This window comes from Lipophrys pholis, assembly GCF_963383615.2.
Source record: "Lipophrys pholis genome assembly, chromosome: 2".
In the NCBI taxonomy this organism is placed as follows: Eukaryota; Metazoa; Chordata; class Actinopteri; order Blenniiformes; family Blenniidae; genus Lipophrys; species Lipophrys pholis.
The window spans coordinates 11577154-11594773 of NC_137636.1; the positions used below are offsets into that span (position 1 = coordinate 11577154).

Sequence of the window (17620 nt, forward strand, 5' to 3'; positions counted from 1 at the left end):
CAAGGGGAAACGGCCATCGAACTCCGCAGATACGGAGTGGAGTCAAATCCTCATCGTCCAAGATTGCAAACTTGTCAATAAAATAAAAAAACAAAAATAAAAAAAAACCTTCAACCACGAAAAAGATCAGATGTGGACTCTGAAATCAGTTTGAAAGACTAAAATCTAATATTTACCGTTGACAAGCAGAATAAATAAATCACGAATCCCTCACTTTTCCAAAATGCTTCCTGTTTGGACAGCGGGGACGCGGGGAGTCACCGAGGTCGGTTCAATTTTTCTTACCACAGTAGTTTTCACCTCCTTTGATCCTGTCCGCCGTCACCTATTTAGTGTCAGAACATCTCGTCCAATTCGAGAAAAGATTCACACGCTACGTGAATGGCACAACAATATTACATTTTGGAAAATTCATTGAAAAACAGCCACAGATTCTCTCACAAGCATGTTTTATTAGGAAATATCTAGAGCGCCTTGTTATCAACTGTACAACATAGACAAGAGACTAAAAGAACAAACCGCTCAGAGGAGCCGTTTCATCAGCTGCCCTGTGAATTACACTCATCTAGAAGACAATCACTGAAGATAACTTTGAAGCACATACTGTACATAAACAGCAGAGATCCACAGGACGTGTAAGTTTTTAATATCAGTGTGCAGAACAGTTAAAAGAGAGAATTTCAGAATCTAAAAAAGGTTAAGTGATGAAACATCTTAAACCCCCACACATAATGTTGATATACAGTCACGTATATTTTATTTCAGAGTGAAGCTGAATAAAAACATGAAACAGAACAATGCTACTTAGATTTGTCGACACATTCCCACGAGATGAAAACGGACGTAGACTGAAGAATGGCCGGATTGAAACGCCATGGCGGCGTCACATGCGTTTGGTGACTCGCTTGAACTGCTGAGATGTTTTGTAGAAGATGGACCTGGATTTGTGAGGTTCCATGAGGTTGAGGTTTCCTTCAGAAATGGCCCTGACGACTCTGCCGGGCCTGTTCTCGGAGCCTGACGGGAGAAACCACAGCGCCCGGTCAGGATTCACCAAATGTAAACCCCCCCCCCCCGTCTTCAGCTCCACGTCGACACCTACCAGCAAACCGCTGCACCCTGACTGGCCTCGGGACGGCTGAAGGATCTTTCTTCATTCGTTTGGGTGCGGAGATGCTCTGTGAGATCGCCTCTCCGAGGCTGCTGCAACAAACGACAGGCGCCGTGGTCATTTTGTTCTTCACCACAGCTTCCCAATGGCCACAGATGCTTGTCGACTTTTAGATTCGACGTGATTATAACAAGAGAAACAACAGAAAGATTACCGGTGCAGTTTCCGCTTTCCTTGTGCTGCAGACGTCATGTGCATGTAAGTGGGTTTGGTTCCCTTCACGTCCTGCAGCGAAGGCTCCGCTTGTCTGCAGAGAAAAACATGGTCACCGTCTTACTCTCACCGTCTGGACTTTATAAGACAATATTCAAAATCAGATGACCAAAAAAACAACAACAACCAAACCCCATAACCGATGGTATTGTTCGTGAGCTGACCTGAACCGATGTAACATTAAAATGCAGCAGCACTCCGAAATTTGGATATGCAAATTTTGTTCTCTTGACTAAATCTGAACAATTTCCACTTGCAGGATATAAAGGAGGAATGCAATGTTCCCACGCTGTGTTTCTCTTCAATTTACATTTTTCAAATATTTTCAAATGAAGCAAACCTAAAACTACGTGAGCCCATATGATTATGCAATCGGCTAAAAATCAGACTCTGGTGACATCGCTTTGTTTTACACCAGGAAATACTAAAGAACCCACTTAGTTTTAACCACACAGATGAAAGGTAACTTTACACACCCAAGGGTGAGAAACACTAAGAAGTAGTTAGCAAAGAAGAAAAACAAAACCCTGCCGTTGACTTAAATGAGTGGTGGGATTCACACCAAGATGTTTTTCAAATATAATATAATTACAATATATACAGAAAAATTTTATGCAAAACAAGGAGCGATACCTACGACCGGACTCAGACAACTTTCGAACATACAAATGTATTTAATAAAAAGAAAGGAGAGAAACATTTAAATTTAAATTGGTAAAACGAAAAAAAAAAACAACAACAAAGAAACAACACATCCACTTGATCCACATTTGTATGTCGAAAAGGAGCAGGGAGATGTAAAAAAAAAAAAAACTTAACTCCTACCCCTCAAAAACTTATTTCACGTTTGAAGCTACGATCTATTCTGTAAAGACAGACCGTTGTAAACATGGATATTGGTGACAGATTGCGATCAGCCGTAACATGAAATTTGTGTAGCTTGTTTAATTTTTGCCAGCCAGTCCTCCCTGACCTACGGAGGCCTGGACTCCACGGCCTTTCACCCAACAAACCAGCATTACAGCTTTCAGGCGTTTGGGCATCAGCGGCTCGTCTGTTGGGTCGGATTACGCCGGCCAGCTGTCGCTCTGCACGTCTTTCCCTGCCACGACAGTTTGAGACTCTTTGACCCAGCCGTCACAACTTCTATCACCATTGATCCTCTTGTCCATTTTTTCTGCTTTCTAACAAATGAAGTTTGAGGACAAAATGTTCATAAGCTGCATCATCTACCAACTGGAGCCATAGTAAGGAAGTGATCAGTTTCGGGATGAAACAACTAATTGATTAGTTTTTTACCATAAACGTTTTTTTTTTGTTTTAAATTTGTCAACCAATCTGTTCTTGCAGTCACCAAAGTGTGGCAGTAATGAGCCGCCCGAGGCTGTAATCTACCAGCACAGCAGGAGAAGCAGCAAACAGCCAACAGATGGCCTGATTTTGTGTCACGTGTGCTCCAGCGCAGTCTGCGCTTTCAGCAAGACGGTGGAGGCGGCTGGCAAACGGCCCAAGAAACGGGGGAGAATATGTTCTTAATAACTTACCTGGGTAAATAAAGGCAAAACCAATTTGTTTTATTATTGAAAAACAAACAAACCATTAATCGAATAATCATAAAAAATAACAAATGAATCGATTAGCAATTTAATCGTTAGTTACAGGCCTAGATCAGTGTTAGCCAGGTGGCCTGTTAGTGGTCATAATGTTATGGCTGCATGTTGATTCACAGGGCAATAACATGGGAATCTTTTGCAGTGGTTGCATAAATTTTTTTCCAAAACTATTTGAGAAGTTGCCCCTCCGGCGGCTGTCGGAGCGCTCAGTCTGGACGGGAACTAAACCATCTAAAAGTGGTAAATCCTCCAAACCTTATTCAAAACCAGATGGAGACCAGAGTGCAAATAGGATAAGTATTCTCACCAGCAGCGAGTTTCTAGACTGGAACATTGGGTCGGGGAGCTTAAGTCAGCTGAGCTGAGCAGCGCCTTCACGTCTTCGGGTGGAGGTGGCGGGCGGCGCAGAGTGGGAATCCTTCTCTTGGATAAATTTGTTCGTCACCAACCTCAAAATGAAAACTCATCCCCTCAAACCGTGAAACTCTTCCACAAACAAAACCAGAGCGCTTCAAGCCCGCAGTGCCGCCCAACAAACACAATGTAGCACCACGAGTTGTTTGTCCTCAAATTCCAAAGATCAGAGTTAATCCAGACTTTGGGCGAGCACTTAGCACCTGAGGACGGCGGCGTCCTGGAACAGGAACGCTCAAACCTCGAAGGAAAATCACTGCATTTAGATAGCAAGGAAAAGCTTTACCACTGAAATCATTTCTCTGTACAAGCCCATTGTAAATGACAAACAGAGTCACAGGGAGAAACTCAACAACTTGGTACATTGGTTTCACGCTGGAAACTGTAGAAAAGCAATTTTAGGATGTGCGGGGTGGACGAGTGGCGGCTCCCCGGGGAGAGTTGAGTCAAGGTGGAGCTGAAAGATGCACAGGAGGCAGAAAGAGTTTGGCCTAACTTTGTTGATGGAGCTCATTTGATTATTTTGGAAAACAAAAGTGGAGATGTGTAAAGAAAAGGTGGCTGAATAACGAATGACAGATCAAGCACCATAAAATAAAGATACTTCAACATAAAATAGAAAATATTTCAAACTTTTCACTCTTGTTTTTGAATGCCACAGCGTTTTGTCATACTTGCTCTATTGGCCACAAAAAATTTAATCCATAGTCTATAAACACTCCCAATCAATGTGTAAGTAAAAAGAAGTGAGCTGGCCAGTAGTGGAGGAGAGAATAAAGTCTGGGCTGCATAGTGGTGTAGTGGTATGGCCTCACAGTGACAAGGTCCCTGGTTTTAGTCTGGATTGGATTGGTGCAGAGTTTGCATGTTTTCTCTGTGTATGCGTGGGATTTCTACTGGAACTTTGGTGTCCTCTTTCAGTCAAAGCACACGCATTTGAGGATATTTGAAGGCTCAAAGTTCCTCGTGTAAATGTGTGCGAGTGTTTGTGTGTTTTCCCTATAATGTTCTGGCTCATGTCCGGGGAGTAAAGCCGCCTTGTATGGATAAAGTAAACCAACTCAGCCACAAACACAGAAAGCTTAAACAAAGTGAATAATTGGTCACCTTTTAGAAAGCGTCTGATTCCTCTCACTGGGCTTGGGGAGTGGGTGAGGTCCACTTGGGCCGGGGACATCCGAGGACTGCGGTGGTTGACACTGACCCCCGGCGCCCACTGTGATGGTCGTATTACTTGCGGTTTGTTCATCGTCGTTGTCCATGACGTCAAAGGTCATGTTGGGGTCCAGGGTGCTGGAGGGGCACAGTGGCCGGGCCGGTGCACATGTCTGAACGGGTTCCGGCGTGCACTGGATGGGGAACACGCCCTCCTCAAATTTCTGGGTCATTGCAACGGTCCGAGGACTCGACAGTGGGAGTGACGCACACAGGTTCCTCCTGATGGGCATTTTAGGAGGTAGTTTGTGGGATGCATCCGTTTGCTGTACTGCACCTACAGAACCAAAGAAAGTGACAATGTTATCGATGGTACCAAGGAGTTTTAAAACCCCAATGACAGTCAAGAGGTGGCGTCGTTTCTCTGATTTGTTTTTATCAGAGAGATCTCTGTATTTGCACTTTTGATTGTTGTCTTCACACTGGATAAAAGGGGAGGGATAGGAAAGTTTTAATATTACTAAAAGACACGACTTGATAAAAGCTTTGCTGCTTTCATCTGTACCGATGTGATGGACACTGAACTTACTTCTGGGTTTCTCATTGCCGATGAACACACCTGTCTCACAACTTTGATGCTTATTTTGTCAGAAGCATTAAATTTGACTAAGTAACATCTATGATTTGAAGGATTTCCTGAACCGTCAGAAGCAGCCATGCAGTGATAATTGGTCTCATACAGGTAGATAACAATATTAATTAAGCTTCCTTATCGAATCCCAAATATTTGCAAAGCACAGATGAGACAAATCGACTAGAAAACGCTCCAATAAATCATAAGGGAACGCCCCTGTGTGCCCTTAATTCTGCCTTGAGCTTTTATCTGCACCTGGTGTACTCAGTGATTATTGCTCCGGATGTTTTCTGACTTGACAAGACGTAGGATATTGCGTGGCAGCAAACCCTTCATGTTAGTTTGCAACTCTAGTGTTTGCTAACAAAATGAACATCACCTCCGCAGCTGTTATCATGTAAGTTCAAAAAGATACGGTTATCATTCTGACGTGTCATTTCTCCATTTGGGAGGTTGTGCCGCCGGCACTGACGTGATAAACTCTTAGCAACTGAATGAGGTTTTTTGTTTTTTTTTTGTCAACAGACCTTCGCATCATTTTCTGGACTTTAGCGTTTGACCCATTTTTGGTCCTTGAAAAATAATTCAAAGTATTTCAAGCCTTCCTTCACAATGCCAGCTTTTAACAAAAAGAAAAAAAAAGAAAGAGCCAATTTATTACTGTACCGACTACTCCCAGTCTAAAACCTGAAAGCAGAAGAAAGCGCATTACTCCTAATTCTCAGTGATCAGCACTAAGTGTTTCTTGTGACATCACAAGGTAATTACGTAAACATTGCATCTTCCTACGCATGCAAACAAACTTTACAATGTCAGAATGAAGCTGTGACACGACCCGTTTCTCTCAACAGCAGCAGCATTTTAAAAATATCCCAGAAAGCGAGTATCTTACAGCCGGGTTTAAAAAAAAAAAAAAAGATGGAAAGAAGGAAACGTAGGGGCTGTTTTGGGTGGAACTAAAAATAAAACCAGTCAGTTTTTGTTCATATATCATCGAGTACTTAGCTTGTTGCTCCCTTAATCCGAAGATGTACCCTCCCCGAGAGTACCAGGGGATGAAAGATCCGGGGCTGATGAATGTGCCCTGACGCAGTGTCCAGTGTGCTAATATTAGCTAGCGAGTCTACAACATCAAACTGCATTTGTGGGACTCAACATAGACAATCATTTATCTTTGCCTTCATGACCAACCTAATTCTCCTCTGCAACAAATCTTTTTTTAACGTTAACGTCACTCAGTGATTTGGCTTTGCTTTGCTGGACATCTTATGGTTTTTCACATTGTATTATGATGACTGCTGAGACTGACATTCAATAAAAGTAAATAGTCTGGAACTGTTTTTACACTGATGGTTTTAAAATAAAGCTTGTTTTATTAATTGAATGTATCTCCATTTTGAGCACATCAAATTCAGTAATTAAAATGCCACTGAAACAAGAGTCTTACAATACAATCATCCCCTTTTAATCCAGATTTGTACTTTTTCTTGGGAAATTTTGAAGAGCAGATGTTTACTGCTGCTGCACCCCCGAAGCTGTTTGGTGACTCCACATATTGAGAAACACGGAACAGATGAACTGTTTCAAACGTCAGGTCAAAACCAAGCAAATGCCAAAATCAGTCATGAAATGAAAGAAAAGTAAGTAGCATCCTTTAGCTGGCCAGAGGTTTACTGTTGGAGTGGCAGACATGTGTTAACCCAGCCAAGATGATGTGGGGAAAACTGGATTGTTGTTAGAGAGCGCCAGAGACACGAGAGACAAGGTCTGAGGACTGATAGCTACTGATGCAATTTTTCATACCCAAGTAGACTGGCAACACAAACAGGTAAAAATGTCATTTTAATTGTACCCTGTACTAAAAATCTGATTATGCAATATCAAATGCTCACATATAGATACATAACCCCTATGTTTGGAATAAATTATGACTAGACCGTAGTCTGCAGCTTCTGTCCAAACTCAATCGGGATTGCTATATGAAAACATTTAAATGCAAGTATACATTAAATCATTACAGTGTATGCAGTAATTCTTTAAATCAAATCGTCAAGGTTCACTTGAAAAACAGCAGCCTTTCCACCTGAACATGTTTTTCTTGCTGACAGAGGTTAAATCGCAGTGTCTGCATCACATTAGGAGCACCATTACATTCATGGCATTTCCTGCAGAGGTGTGGCACGGGTTAGGGAGGAGGCTAAAAAGGAAAAAAATGCCAGCACATAAAGGAAGTGGGAACACTAAATGCAAAAGGTGAATGACTGACTTATACATTTCCAGAAATATCAAATGCAATATTTAGCAAATGTGAGTCAGACTTCAGACAGCACACCATGAGAAGAGATGGTGATAAATAGCCCTTTTAGGTGGCAGAGGAGTTGTCCCCAGCAATAAATGGCAGCAGAGTTCCTTCAATCACATATTTTTGGCTTGTAGGGGATTAATACATGCATGAGTTGCTATTTCTGGTGGAGGCTGCACTGAATTAGGGTCGCCTGGTTGCTGCTGCCTGTTTTTTATAGTGCGCCTTTTCTGGTTGGTGGAGCAGGGGAGTTTACGTCTGTTGACGTTTTTTCCTGCCCTGCTGTGGATCTGCATTTTCATGAATGAAGCTCAAGAGGGATTGGGAGGGTTAGACGCTAGACAGAGAGAGGGAGGGAGGGAGGGAGGGAGAGAAGAGAAGAGGGAAAAAAAAAACATTACAGGGTGGGAGGGAAGGAAAAGCAGAATGGAGGAAAAAGCCAAACTAACAGATGCTTGAAGCAAAAGGCAGGGCTAAAACCAGGAGGGGAGAGATATTTGAATGAATTTAGCAATTTAAGCTATAAGGGAAACTTAAAAAAGAACACACAAAAAACAACAACAAAACAATAGTTTAGTGGATGTGGTGACAGAGCTCTGAAGAAAAACATGAACCTCAATAAATGCTTATGAATAACCAACAACAAACTGAAATCATCCTTCATTGTGATGTCTTTTGTGTAATGTGCTATTATATTGCAGTCCACAAAGAGTTAATACTTTTTCAAAACTACAACCCTCTGTAAAAACCAATGAAATCTGATTGGCTTCGCAAGCTGCAGGGTGGAGCTATTTCTCATAACATGCTGCAGTGACTACCATTAAGAGCTGAGGAAGCAGTAAGGGACTGACAAACGGCATCAGGGCAACATCAGAGGAGTTTGTCTGAATGCTAAATAAAGGCCTGGCTCATTGAAGCACTCGTGTCGTTTCAGCTCCTAATAATTCCCACACGGTCGCTCACCGAGGAAGGATTTTGCACAGGTCATAACGTGAAGCTGTGCCTCCTGTGTGTATGCGCATGCACAGCATGCATGCATGTGTGACATGCATGTACAGCTAGTCGCTGGTGAATCAAATGAACATGGTCGGGCAGCAAGTGTGACTCAGTGAGTGCATAATTGAAGAGCACAGTAGTGATTTCAACAGACAAAAGAAACGGTGACTACATAATAGCAACAGCAGCAAAATAGTAAAGCGGAGGCAGTTATTTCTGGGCTGAATAAATAAAGCTGCTGTTTTATTCCCATTATAATAGTTTCTGTTACTGTAGCTCGAGCTTAGCTTTCAAAAGGTCTCTGTGCAGGTGGTATAAAAGGTTAGGAGCTGACATAGGAAAATGGTGGCTGGCGGGCCACATGCAGCCCCCATCACTTGAGTGTGTTGCCTATAGAGCGAGGTTCTAAAAATGAATAAAGTTACATGTAATGGTAGGATGGTGGATATTTTACACACATTTTAAACAGGTGTCAAAGTAGCTGGAGCTGACAGTTTATTTCAAGGTGAAAACATCAAACGTGTTGATTAAATTTGAGACATATAATTTGTTTACTTTTACAATTTATGAGAAATAAGGTAGCAAATTAAATGATAGAAATGTCCGGTCAGAATTTGGCCGAGAGGATGACAATAGTGGCCCCAAAAGTAAAGTGTAGGATGAAAACAAACATTCTTTATCTCCCTTGGTCATATTTCAAAGAATAGTGTTGTAACTCTTTAATTTGTTCTGGCCGGTGCCACACGTCATGTTGTATCAACCTATTTCATTATACACTCACTAAATTAGGTAGTCTCATACAGGAACGAAGTGCAACAAAGTGGTCAAAAATTCATTATTTTACAAAGGTAATATTGTTCAATATAGCTGGAGTGTATCTGAACTGTGGGGTTTTCATCTTTTTTTTTAATGTTGTAATCTCCAATGGTATCGGCTAAGACTTATTCATAATGCCAGGTATTTGTAATATTTTAGCGACCTTATTAACAAAAATGAGAGAATCAGATATATGCCTGCTATTTCACAGTATTTTACAGTAGGCTACATCAAGGTTAACAGTATGATGAATCATGTTTTTGGCCCTATACCAGTGTTCCTGTGTAAAGTTGTACGCAAAGCGAACAGCAAAATGATGCAGAAGATCAGCCTGAAGAAAGAAAAATCTGAAAATGTCCCAACAGGAACACCTGCATAGTCAGATTTCAAGTTACATCCACAGTATCTTCACCATGGTACACATGATTGTCCTAATTCCTATGAGTGTGACCAAAATGCTTCAATCTTTTAGACCTCCAAAAAGATGTAGATTGATTTTTCTTTTTCAGTGAATCAAGTGATTTTGTGAAAGCAGTGACTTTGAAAGCAGTAGATGTGTTTGACAGCCACAGCAGTAGCAGTGAAGCAAGGTCGGGAGGAGCCTGTGACGGCATAATGTGTCATAATCCCTCAGTGCCAAAAGCTGCTCGTTTTAAGTTTGAAAAGAGACGGACGTCTGCACTGGAAAGAGGGAATATGACGGCTTCCCACTTCCAAATATTTTATGTAGCCATGACTACCATAGTATTCACATGTTTTTATTTCAGGGACATTTGGAGATAATGGTGGACAGCTGAGTCCACCGTTGTTGACATTACATTGTAATAGCTTCCCTCTGCATCTAAAAGCCGAGTCTGAGCGAGGGTGTGGATCGCCGCATTATTTTATGTACCTAAATAACTTTATTGTTAATAACAGGGATTAATATATCAAGTATTATTGCATTAGTGGAAGGAAAAGTGTTTTTATAAGTGTTTTTCATAAACCACATCCACTTAAAGTTTTACTGCGGGTGTGTCAAATGCGGCATTAAACTGAAAGAGGACCAAGAAAAACCATTTAATGTTTTTGTGTTTAGATTCAAAGCGGACCATAGCAAAACAATTAGAGTGTTTGGAGGCACTGACACATGCAGATCAGCAACGAAAAGTGAAAAACAATGACTGACTAAATGGAAAAACGATAAAACAACTGGCTTCAGCGGTAGTGTATAAACAGTGGTCAGAAGGACGGCGGCCACAGAGAGCAGAGCTTTTTTTAAATAAATATTAGACAAACTTTCAAAACCAAATGCTCTATTAAGAGTTCACTTATTACAATCAGTTGCAGGGAAATTTAATAGCAGCGGTGACAAACTCCCCGGTGCTTTGGTATTTCATTCCCATTCAAGGAACTCTGGTCATCTGGCAGAAGTATTCTCTTCAAAAGTTACATTTCCCACAATATATTTCAATGAAATGTAGACCACCTGCAGTAGATGTCATTACAGCCAATTTGATCAGCCATATTTCACAAAGTTTTTTGTGTTACATTTCCCCAAAGGCTTTCCACGTACAGAATTCCCTCTATAAAACCGGTTGCGAGTACTCACATCATTTCATTATTCAATTTTTTTGGCCAGGACAGAATGTCTGCAGCACGACTATAAATCAAATTATATTACATGTCTGTTTTTTTATTGTGTATTTTACTACTCCGAACAAGTTCTTTATAGCTAAACGGCTAAAAACCTGTTCAGCAAATAGAAACATCATGGCAAAGTAAGGAAATTTAGGCATACACACAACAATTTCAAATTTATATGGCAATTCAACCACTTTATGAACTGTGTGTTCTGCCTCAATAAAGTGTAGAATTGTCTCTTAAAGTGCGTTTGCGTAAATGTGATGGAGAGAGTGAAAGGTGACAAGGTGAGAACGGATAAGTGAATGATTGAGGAGTTGGTGGGATTAATAGGTATGCTGGGGATTTAGATTAATGACTACAGTATGTTAGCAAGACTGGGGTGAGAGGAGAGTCGATTTACCTTTCGGCGATGGAGCGGTGTTGCTCAGCGACGTACGCTTTGTGTGCCTCTCAGCACCTGAGAATTAAAGAAAAGTTTAAGAGGAGACGTAACAAGGCAACAAGGAAGAAAGCTTGACAAGCTTTTGCAATCTGAAAAATATTTCTCACTGTGAAATGTCACATATGAAGGTTGGGGGGGGGGGGGGGGGGGGGGAGCTGAAATTGTGTTGCTTGTTATCCGGTCAGCCAAAAGTCAGCTGAAATTTTAATGGAAATATTTTTCTTTCCGACATAAAAATACAAAATCATTGAGGTAAAATCTTCAGAGGAGCTTTGATTGGGTTTTTATTGTGCAGACTGGACAGAGGTTCAGTCAGTTACACAAACTTCCTTCTGACAAGCAGGCGATCTGGATAATGTAAAACATAAAATAAAGAAGAGATTGATAGAAGCCAAGACATGACGCACAGTGAATGAGGTAGAGATGTAAAATCAGAAGAAAACGTTGGCTGGAAAACCTTTTTATTCATAATGAATTCCCTTGAGACCAAGTTGAGTCTTTTGGCACTTCTGTGAATGTCCTAAAATCTTTCAGAGTTTAAATTATAACCCACGGGATGCTGACACTAATAGCTGTATTCGGAAGTCATCAAATCCTTTGAATTAATGTCAATAAATCACATTAAATGTCAACCGGAGAGGAAAAAAAAAACCCTCAAATAATTATTAAATGTAATGGATTTTGAAACGAGTGAGCAGGGGAACAGGTGCAGACTTTGCCGCCAGACAAACAACAGACAGCATCATAGTAAGTGACTATTGTTGGACAGTTTCGGTTCATGCTCCGCTGTCTGTCATGGCTTATATATCATGAGGGCCTGGTGCTGCTAGGTCATGCAGAGATGACAGTAAAAAATGAAGTGCGCAGTCTCGTGGGTCCCACAACACACTCCAGACCTGGACGGATGCCAAACAACACTGGGCCTCGTTGAACTAGCTTACAGGGGAGACCTGATTCTAAATTTAACGACGTTGTAAAAATGTGCATCCAGATGTCACAAGTTTATACAACACACGAGAACAGTAGATGTATTTCTTAGAAAAACTGGGAAGATGAAACCAACGGAACCTACTGCATCTTATATTGCATCAATTTGAATATTTAAAAGACAAGTAAGCTTGATATTTTATTTTTACAGAAAAAAAAAGAAGAAGACATGAATAATAAGTTTAGGCTCAGTGAAAAGAGTTAAAGTAGATAATTAAAGTAGATGTGATTAAACCCGATAACCGTACTTATCCTTCTTTGTTCATGTCACAAAAGGCCACATGTAACTTAGCAGGTTTCCGAAAACAGTCAAAACACTGAAATTGTTTGTTTTTGGATTATTTTTAGGGAACCTAGCACTTTTGCTATAAATTGCAGTCTATCCTATAAATGGTCGATTCGCTGAATTAATCCATAGGCCAACATAGACAGCATGCACGGTGTGGAAAGGTTCAAGCTGTCAGCTGAGAGTCTGCTTTTGTAAATGGACATTCAGCAAGAGTCACATTTCATTAATTTTTCTAATCTATTCTACTGTTGGATGCATTCGATGAAATGACTGCACCGGATTAATCACAATTACCCGCATTCACATAAAATTGTTTGCCGTCTATATTTATCTTACAATCAATACACACTGACGAACGCATGTCTGGGATTATGTTTTTCAGTCACATTCTTCTCAAAAAATAGACTGTGGTGTGTCATCTACGGTGCTCGTTAACAATTAAGACACATCCTCAGTATCAGCAAACATCCATTACTGTCTCATTGTTCATGAGTCAAGCTGTTTGTGGTCATGTGGTCGGGTCTTCCAGTATTTCTATTCTTTCCTCTGGTGGACCGACATATTTCCAGTCAGGTCATGTGAAATTAAATTTTAGTACTTAAGCAATGCGTATAACGAAAGAACCCCCCCCACCGCGACAAATGAGAATATTATTTATTTTTCAGCTGTCGGCTCATGTGAAGATATACGATGATCACAGGAGCAAATTGACTTACTGCAGGGGCTACTCTGGTGGTACAGCAGACGTGAGAAAGACAGGACAGGTGCCAGCTCTCCATGCACCCTGACTCTTCTTGCCTCAATCATCTCCTGTGAGCTTGCACCGTTCACGTCTCCGTTTTGCTGCTGCCCCGCATCTTCCTGGTCCGCCCATGCCACGCCCCTCTCCCTCAGTACGAGCTGCTCTAGTTCGTGGTTCTCCTTGTCATCGAGTTCTGTGGCCAGCCCGGACTCGCCAAGCGACGAGTAATGCCGACTGTGAGCCGGCAGTAAGATGTTGATCATCCTGAAAAGCAATGTGAACATGACATTGAGACAATTCTGCTTACCAGTAAAAAAATAAATAAAAATAATCTTGAAAGTTAGGCTGGTTGTGGATTTTTAGCGTCCAGTTTGTCAAAACAGCAGAAATTCATCGACGCAAGCCACACTGAAGCCATTTACATAAACTTTGAACATCTGATCATTAACTGATTTCTGGAGTTATTAATTTCTATGTCTATAAATTAAATGATTTTATAGCACTTTTCCACTGCTTGAGCAGTCCCCAACACACACATTCACACTGCAAGGGAGGCGGCTGCCATGCAAGGTACTCAGTGCACCCATTGGGAGCAGGTTTGGGTTCGGTGTCTTGCTCAAAGACATTTTGACACATGGACAGTTCAAACCTGCAACCCTCCGATTGAGAGATGGCCGCTCTGCCAACTGAGCCACGGCCGCAAAAGATTGCATCTGAATATACACAAGAACTCACAAAGAAATCCAGTTATGTACTGAAATATATATGTTTTTTGTGGGGGATGATCAAATTCATGAAGTGCATAAAAATGCATCATATAGTATCTATTACCATCACCTGATTACACAGTTTAAATGTTTTTAGTGTCATGAAAACGGGCTCACTATATATTGACAGCATGTAGAAAAATGTATTTGCTGTAAAAACAGCATTGAAATATTGTTCATGCTAACCAGTCACTTAATGCACAGCCATCCCGAAAACAAAACTCTGGGTGGTTCAAGCCGACCATGAGTGTACCCCTGGGATATCGAAATAAAGGGGGCAGGTTTTCATTAATTCTGTTCCACAAAACTGAAAACAAGGACCAAGGCAGCAGGAAAGCAGGATTAGTCTGATGTGAAGAGCGGTTTCTTCAGGTACGCCAACGGTAATAATTCACTCAATTAAATTGAAAGAAATTCTGGGTCAACCTACTTCTGCATGCGTTTGTTCTCCTGATCCTGCACCGTGGTGAGCTCCACCATCTGCTTGATGTGTTGTTTGAGATCATTGACCTGCAGCTCCAGTCTGTGGCAACGTAGGTCCTTCTCTAACACCTGAGCACAGGGAGGGGGGAGGTCAGAAAGCAGAAACGATGAAGAAACAGTCGTTTTAATTTAACAGCAGTCTTAATTAGCACCCTGTTGGACAGAATTAGAGGGGGGAAAAGATGGCTGAGGGTCAGGCTACGGGAAAGACTTTGTGTTCATCCATGTTTCATCAGGAAAGCTGTCCACTCGGGGTGAAGCAAAGAGGGAGGGGGGCTCTGACGTAAAGAAACTACGAAACAACAGCAGAGAGAACATTTGACCGGTAGGTGCGTCATAGTTCTGGGTCAGTTCCTGGAAGAAAGGAGAAAGAAGAAAAAAATAACATGGACATGGTTTTAGGTAACTGGCTGCTGTGTGAGGGATGAGTAAAGGGTATTGATTTATTCTCTTCAGTGATCCACGAGTGAGCTGGAGAAATAAAATGAGCACGGTTCTAATTACTGAGAGAACAGATGGGAAGAAAACAAAGACAGTCACGACACCAGAAGAGACTCAGCCTACCTTCCAAAATAAACAAACAAAAAAACACCAAGCCATGAGTTTTGATGGATGTAACCCACACTGTAAAGTTTCTCCTCTACATTTAATCTTGAGCATTGGACTCCAAATCAAGAAATTAACCATTTAGCTTTCCCCATTTATCCATCGTGATCGGTTGGTAAAAGACTTGAGAAAAATATGCAATTCATCACCATTGCCACATTAACATGTTGGATTTTTCTGTTAAACATCACCTAAAGAAATAAGATTACAAAATCAGTTTGATGGCATTATTTGAAGTTACAACACACCTAGCATTCACGTAGCAAGAGAAATAAAAAAAGGAACATAAATTGTGTGAAAAAAACAGATTTCTTCATCACAGATAACTACATAATATCTCTCTTTTTTTTTTTTATGACAAACAAAAACAAATTACACACCTCTGAGGTCTGATCGTTGGACTTCAGCAGCTTTATCTCGTTCTCAACACGATGAAGCAAGCCGTCATTCTCCAGAAAACGTGCTTCTGCCTCCATCAGACGTTTGGAAATGTGCTGCTGCTGCGTGTGTAATCTGGCAATTTTGCGCTCGAACTTACAAGTGGCCTATTGACAATGACAAGAAAATGAAGCCTAAATATTGATTGTTGTATGGCAAAGAAAAGCATCGATACTTGTATGGCATATTGTAGCAACAAAAGCTATTCAAAAAGGATAAATAAATAAATTTTAAAAATAACCCCCCCCCCCCCACATACACACACAAAAATTACATTAAAAACATACCAGCATGAATTAAATTTTCAAAAAGACTTTAAAAACTATGTAGAATACAGTTGTAAAAGTAAGAAAAACACTGTTTTGACTAAGTCTGTTGGCCCCATGATGGAAGGATGTTTTGCACTCTCGACTTACAGTGAGAGGGCCTCTGATTCAAGTCCTTTTTGTATGCAGTTTGCTTGTTCTCCCTGTGTGTGCAGATTTCTTTGGATATTCTGGTTTCTTCCATGTATGTATGAGAACATGAGTGTATGCGACTGTCCGTCTTGTGACGGAAAACCTGTCCAGGGTGTATCCTGTTGTGACTCAGTCAACTAGGCCCTAATGCAGCAAAGTGGGTTTATTAAGATTGGAGGTCTAAAGAGCGTGATCACAGATTAGGTATTTTGAAAATTAAAGTTTGCATAGTTGACTTGGTTTTGCATGACAGTGCAAAGTTTAGTGCCCACAATCCTTGAGAATTGACTTTTTTATATAGATGGCCCATGCAGCTGGGACCAACCCTGGGACTAAAATGGCAGAGAGCAGCCAGGAGCTGATGAGCAGTGACCCTGTCCTGTTGCGGCGTAAATGAAGGGCTAGGAACAACTATAGAGAACAGAGAAGTGAAATGATGACTCAGCAGCTGTTTTTCTGCAGGGATGATGGAATCTGTGGATCGCAGTGTAAGCATCAGCTACCTTCTCAGTCTTTTCTTTGGCACAGAAATATTGGACCTGCAGGTTGTCCTCCTCACTGTAGCGCTGGCGCAGCTCATTCTCCTTCAGTTGTCTCTCCAGATCCAGCTGTTCCTGCCTGATTTGGGCTCGGCTTGAGAAGATTCGCTGCAGCGCTTCTGACACCCTAGAGGGAGAGAGATATTTTCCAACAAGCGCTGCATTAACATGTCAAACTTCTTAAGTAATAAGAGTTTTCCCCCCCCTCTATTTTATTACACTCTTTTTCAATTAGTTACCCTCTGCCTCTCAAATATATATTTTCCCCCTGCAATTCTCTCTAATTATACTTTCAATTCACTAACACCATTAGATTGAATGTGGCTATTAAAAAAGCTTAAAAACAACAACAACAAAAAACAGTATGTGGTGGTAACACAAGTAAACACAGTTTTCATAGAAACAGTATTTTTATGGTTATTTCCAGTGGCTGCTGTGGTGTTGTTTTGGACTGCATTATACTGAAGGGGTGTTTGTCTACTCTGATTCACATACATGAGTGGGGACACAATATTAGAAACAGCTCTTAGTATAATGTAATGCAATAAAAACAGCACCATCACCACAGGGATTCAAGCCAAATGTGATTATAAGCTGCTGTGCCCCATGTAAGGGGCAGATTTTATAATATTGCTGTGCCAAGAGCTCCTCGCAGGCCACTTGATCAAGTATTTAACACATCCTAAAAGGTCAAGAGATATACAATAATCTCTTGACTTATTATATTTAGTTCAGTACAGTAATATATCTAATAATGATTATGCTAGAAAGCAACTTCATTAATTTACATTAGTCTGACTTACGTAAATTACCATAGTGGATGAAAAGACTTGATTATTCAGTCACAGCTATAACTGTTTTTATGATCTACGGCTTGTACAAGATGCCTCATCAGTTCATACTGAGCCAGAAAGATATTCTTAGCTTTA

The 17620-nt window shown here is 41.0% G+C and overlaps 1 protein-coding gene across 2 annotated transcripts in view; it reads right to left on the reverse strand.

Annotated features, from left to right (window-relative positions):
- Nucleotides 1-429: 429 nt before the first annotated feature.
- kif18a (kinesin family member 18A) overlaps nt 430-17620 on the reverse strand; it is a 30061-nt gene continuing 12870 nt past the window's right edge. The window contains exons 10-18 of one of the 2 annotated variants that reach the window (XM_080458536.1): nt 16656-16818; nt 15637-15801; nt 14598-14719; nt 13375-13664; nt 11341-11397; nt 4519-4903; nt 1326-1418; nt 1103-1200; nt 430-1017 (exon numbers count right to left, since the gene is read on the reverse strand). In XM_080458536.1, the coding sequence (XP_080314662.1) occupies nt 884-1017; nt 1103-1200; nt 1326-1418; nt 4519-4903; nt 11341-11397; nt 13375-13664; nt 14598-14719; nt 15637-15801; nt 16656-16818 (1507 nt within the window). In that variant the 3' untranslated portion in view covers nt 430-883. Of the gene's footprint in view, nt 1018-1102; nt 1204-1325; nt 1419-4518; nt 4904-11340; nt 11398-13374; nt 13665-14597; nt 14720-15636; nt 15802-16655; nt 16819-17620 lie in introns of both variants that reach the window. The other variant, XM_080458535.1, reaches the window with a different exon arrangement.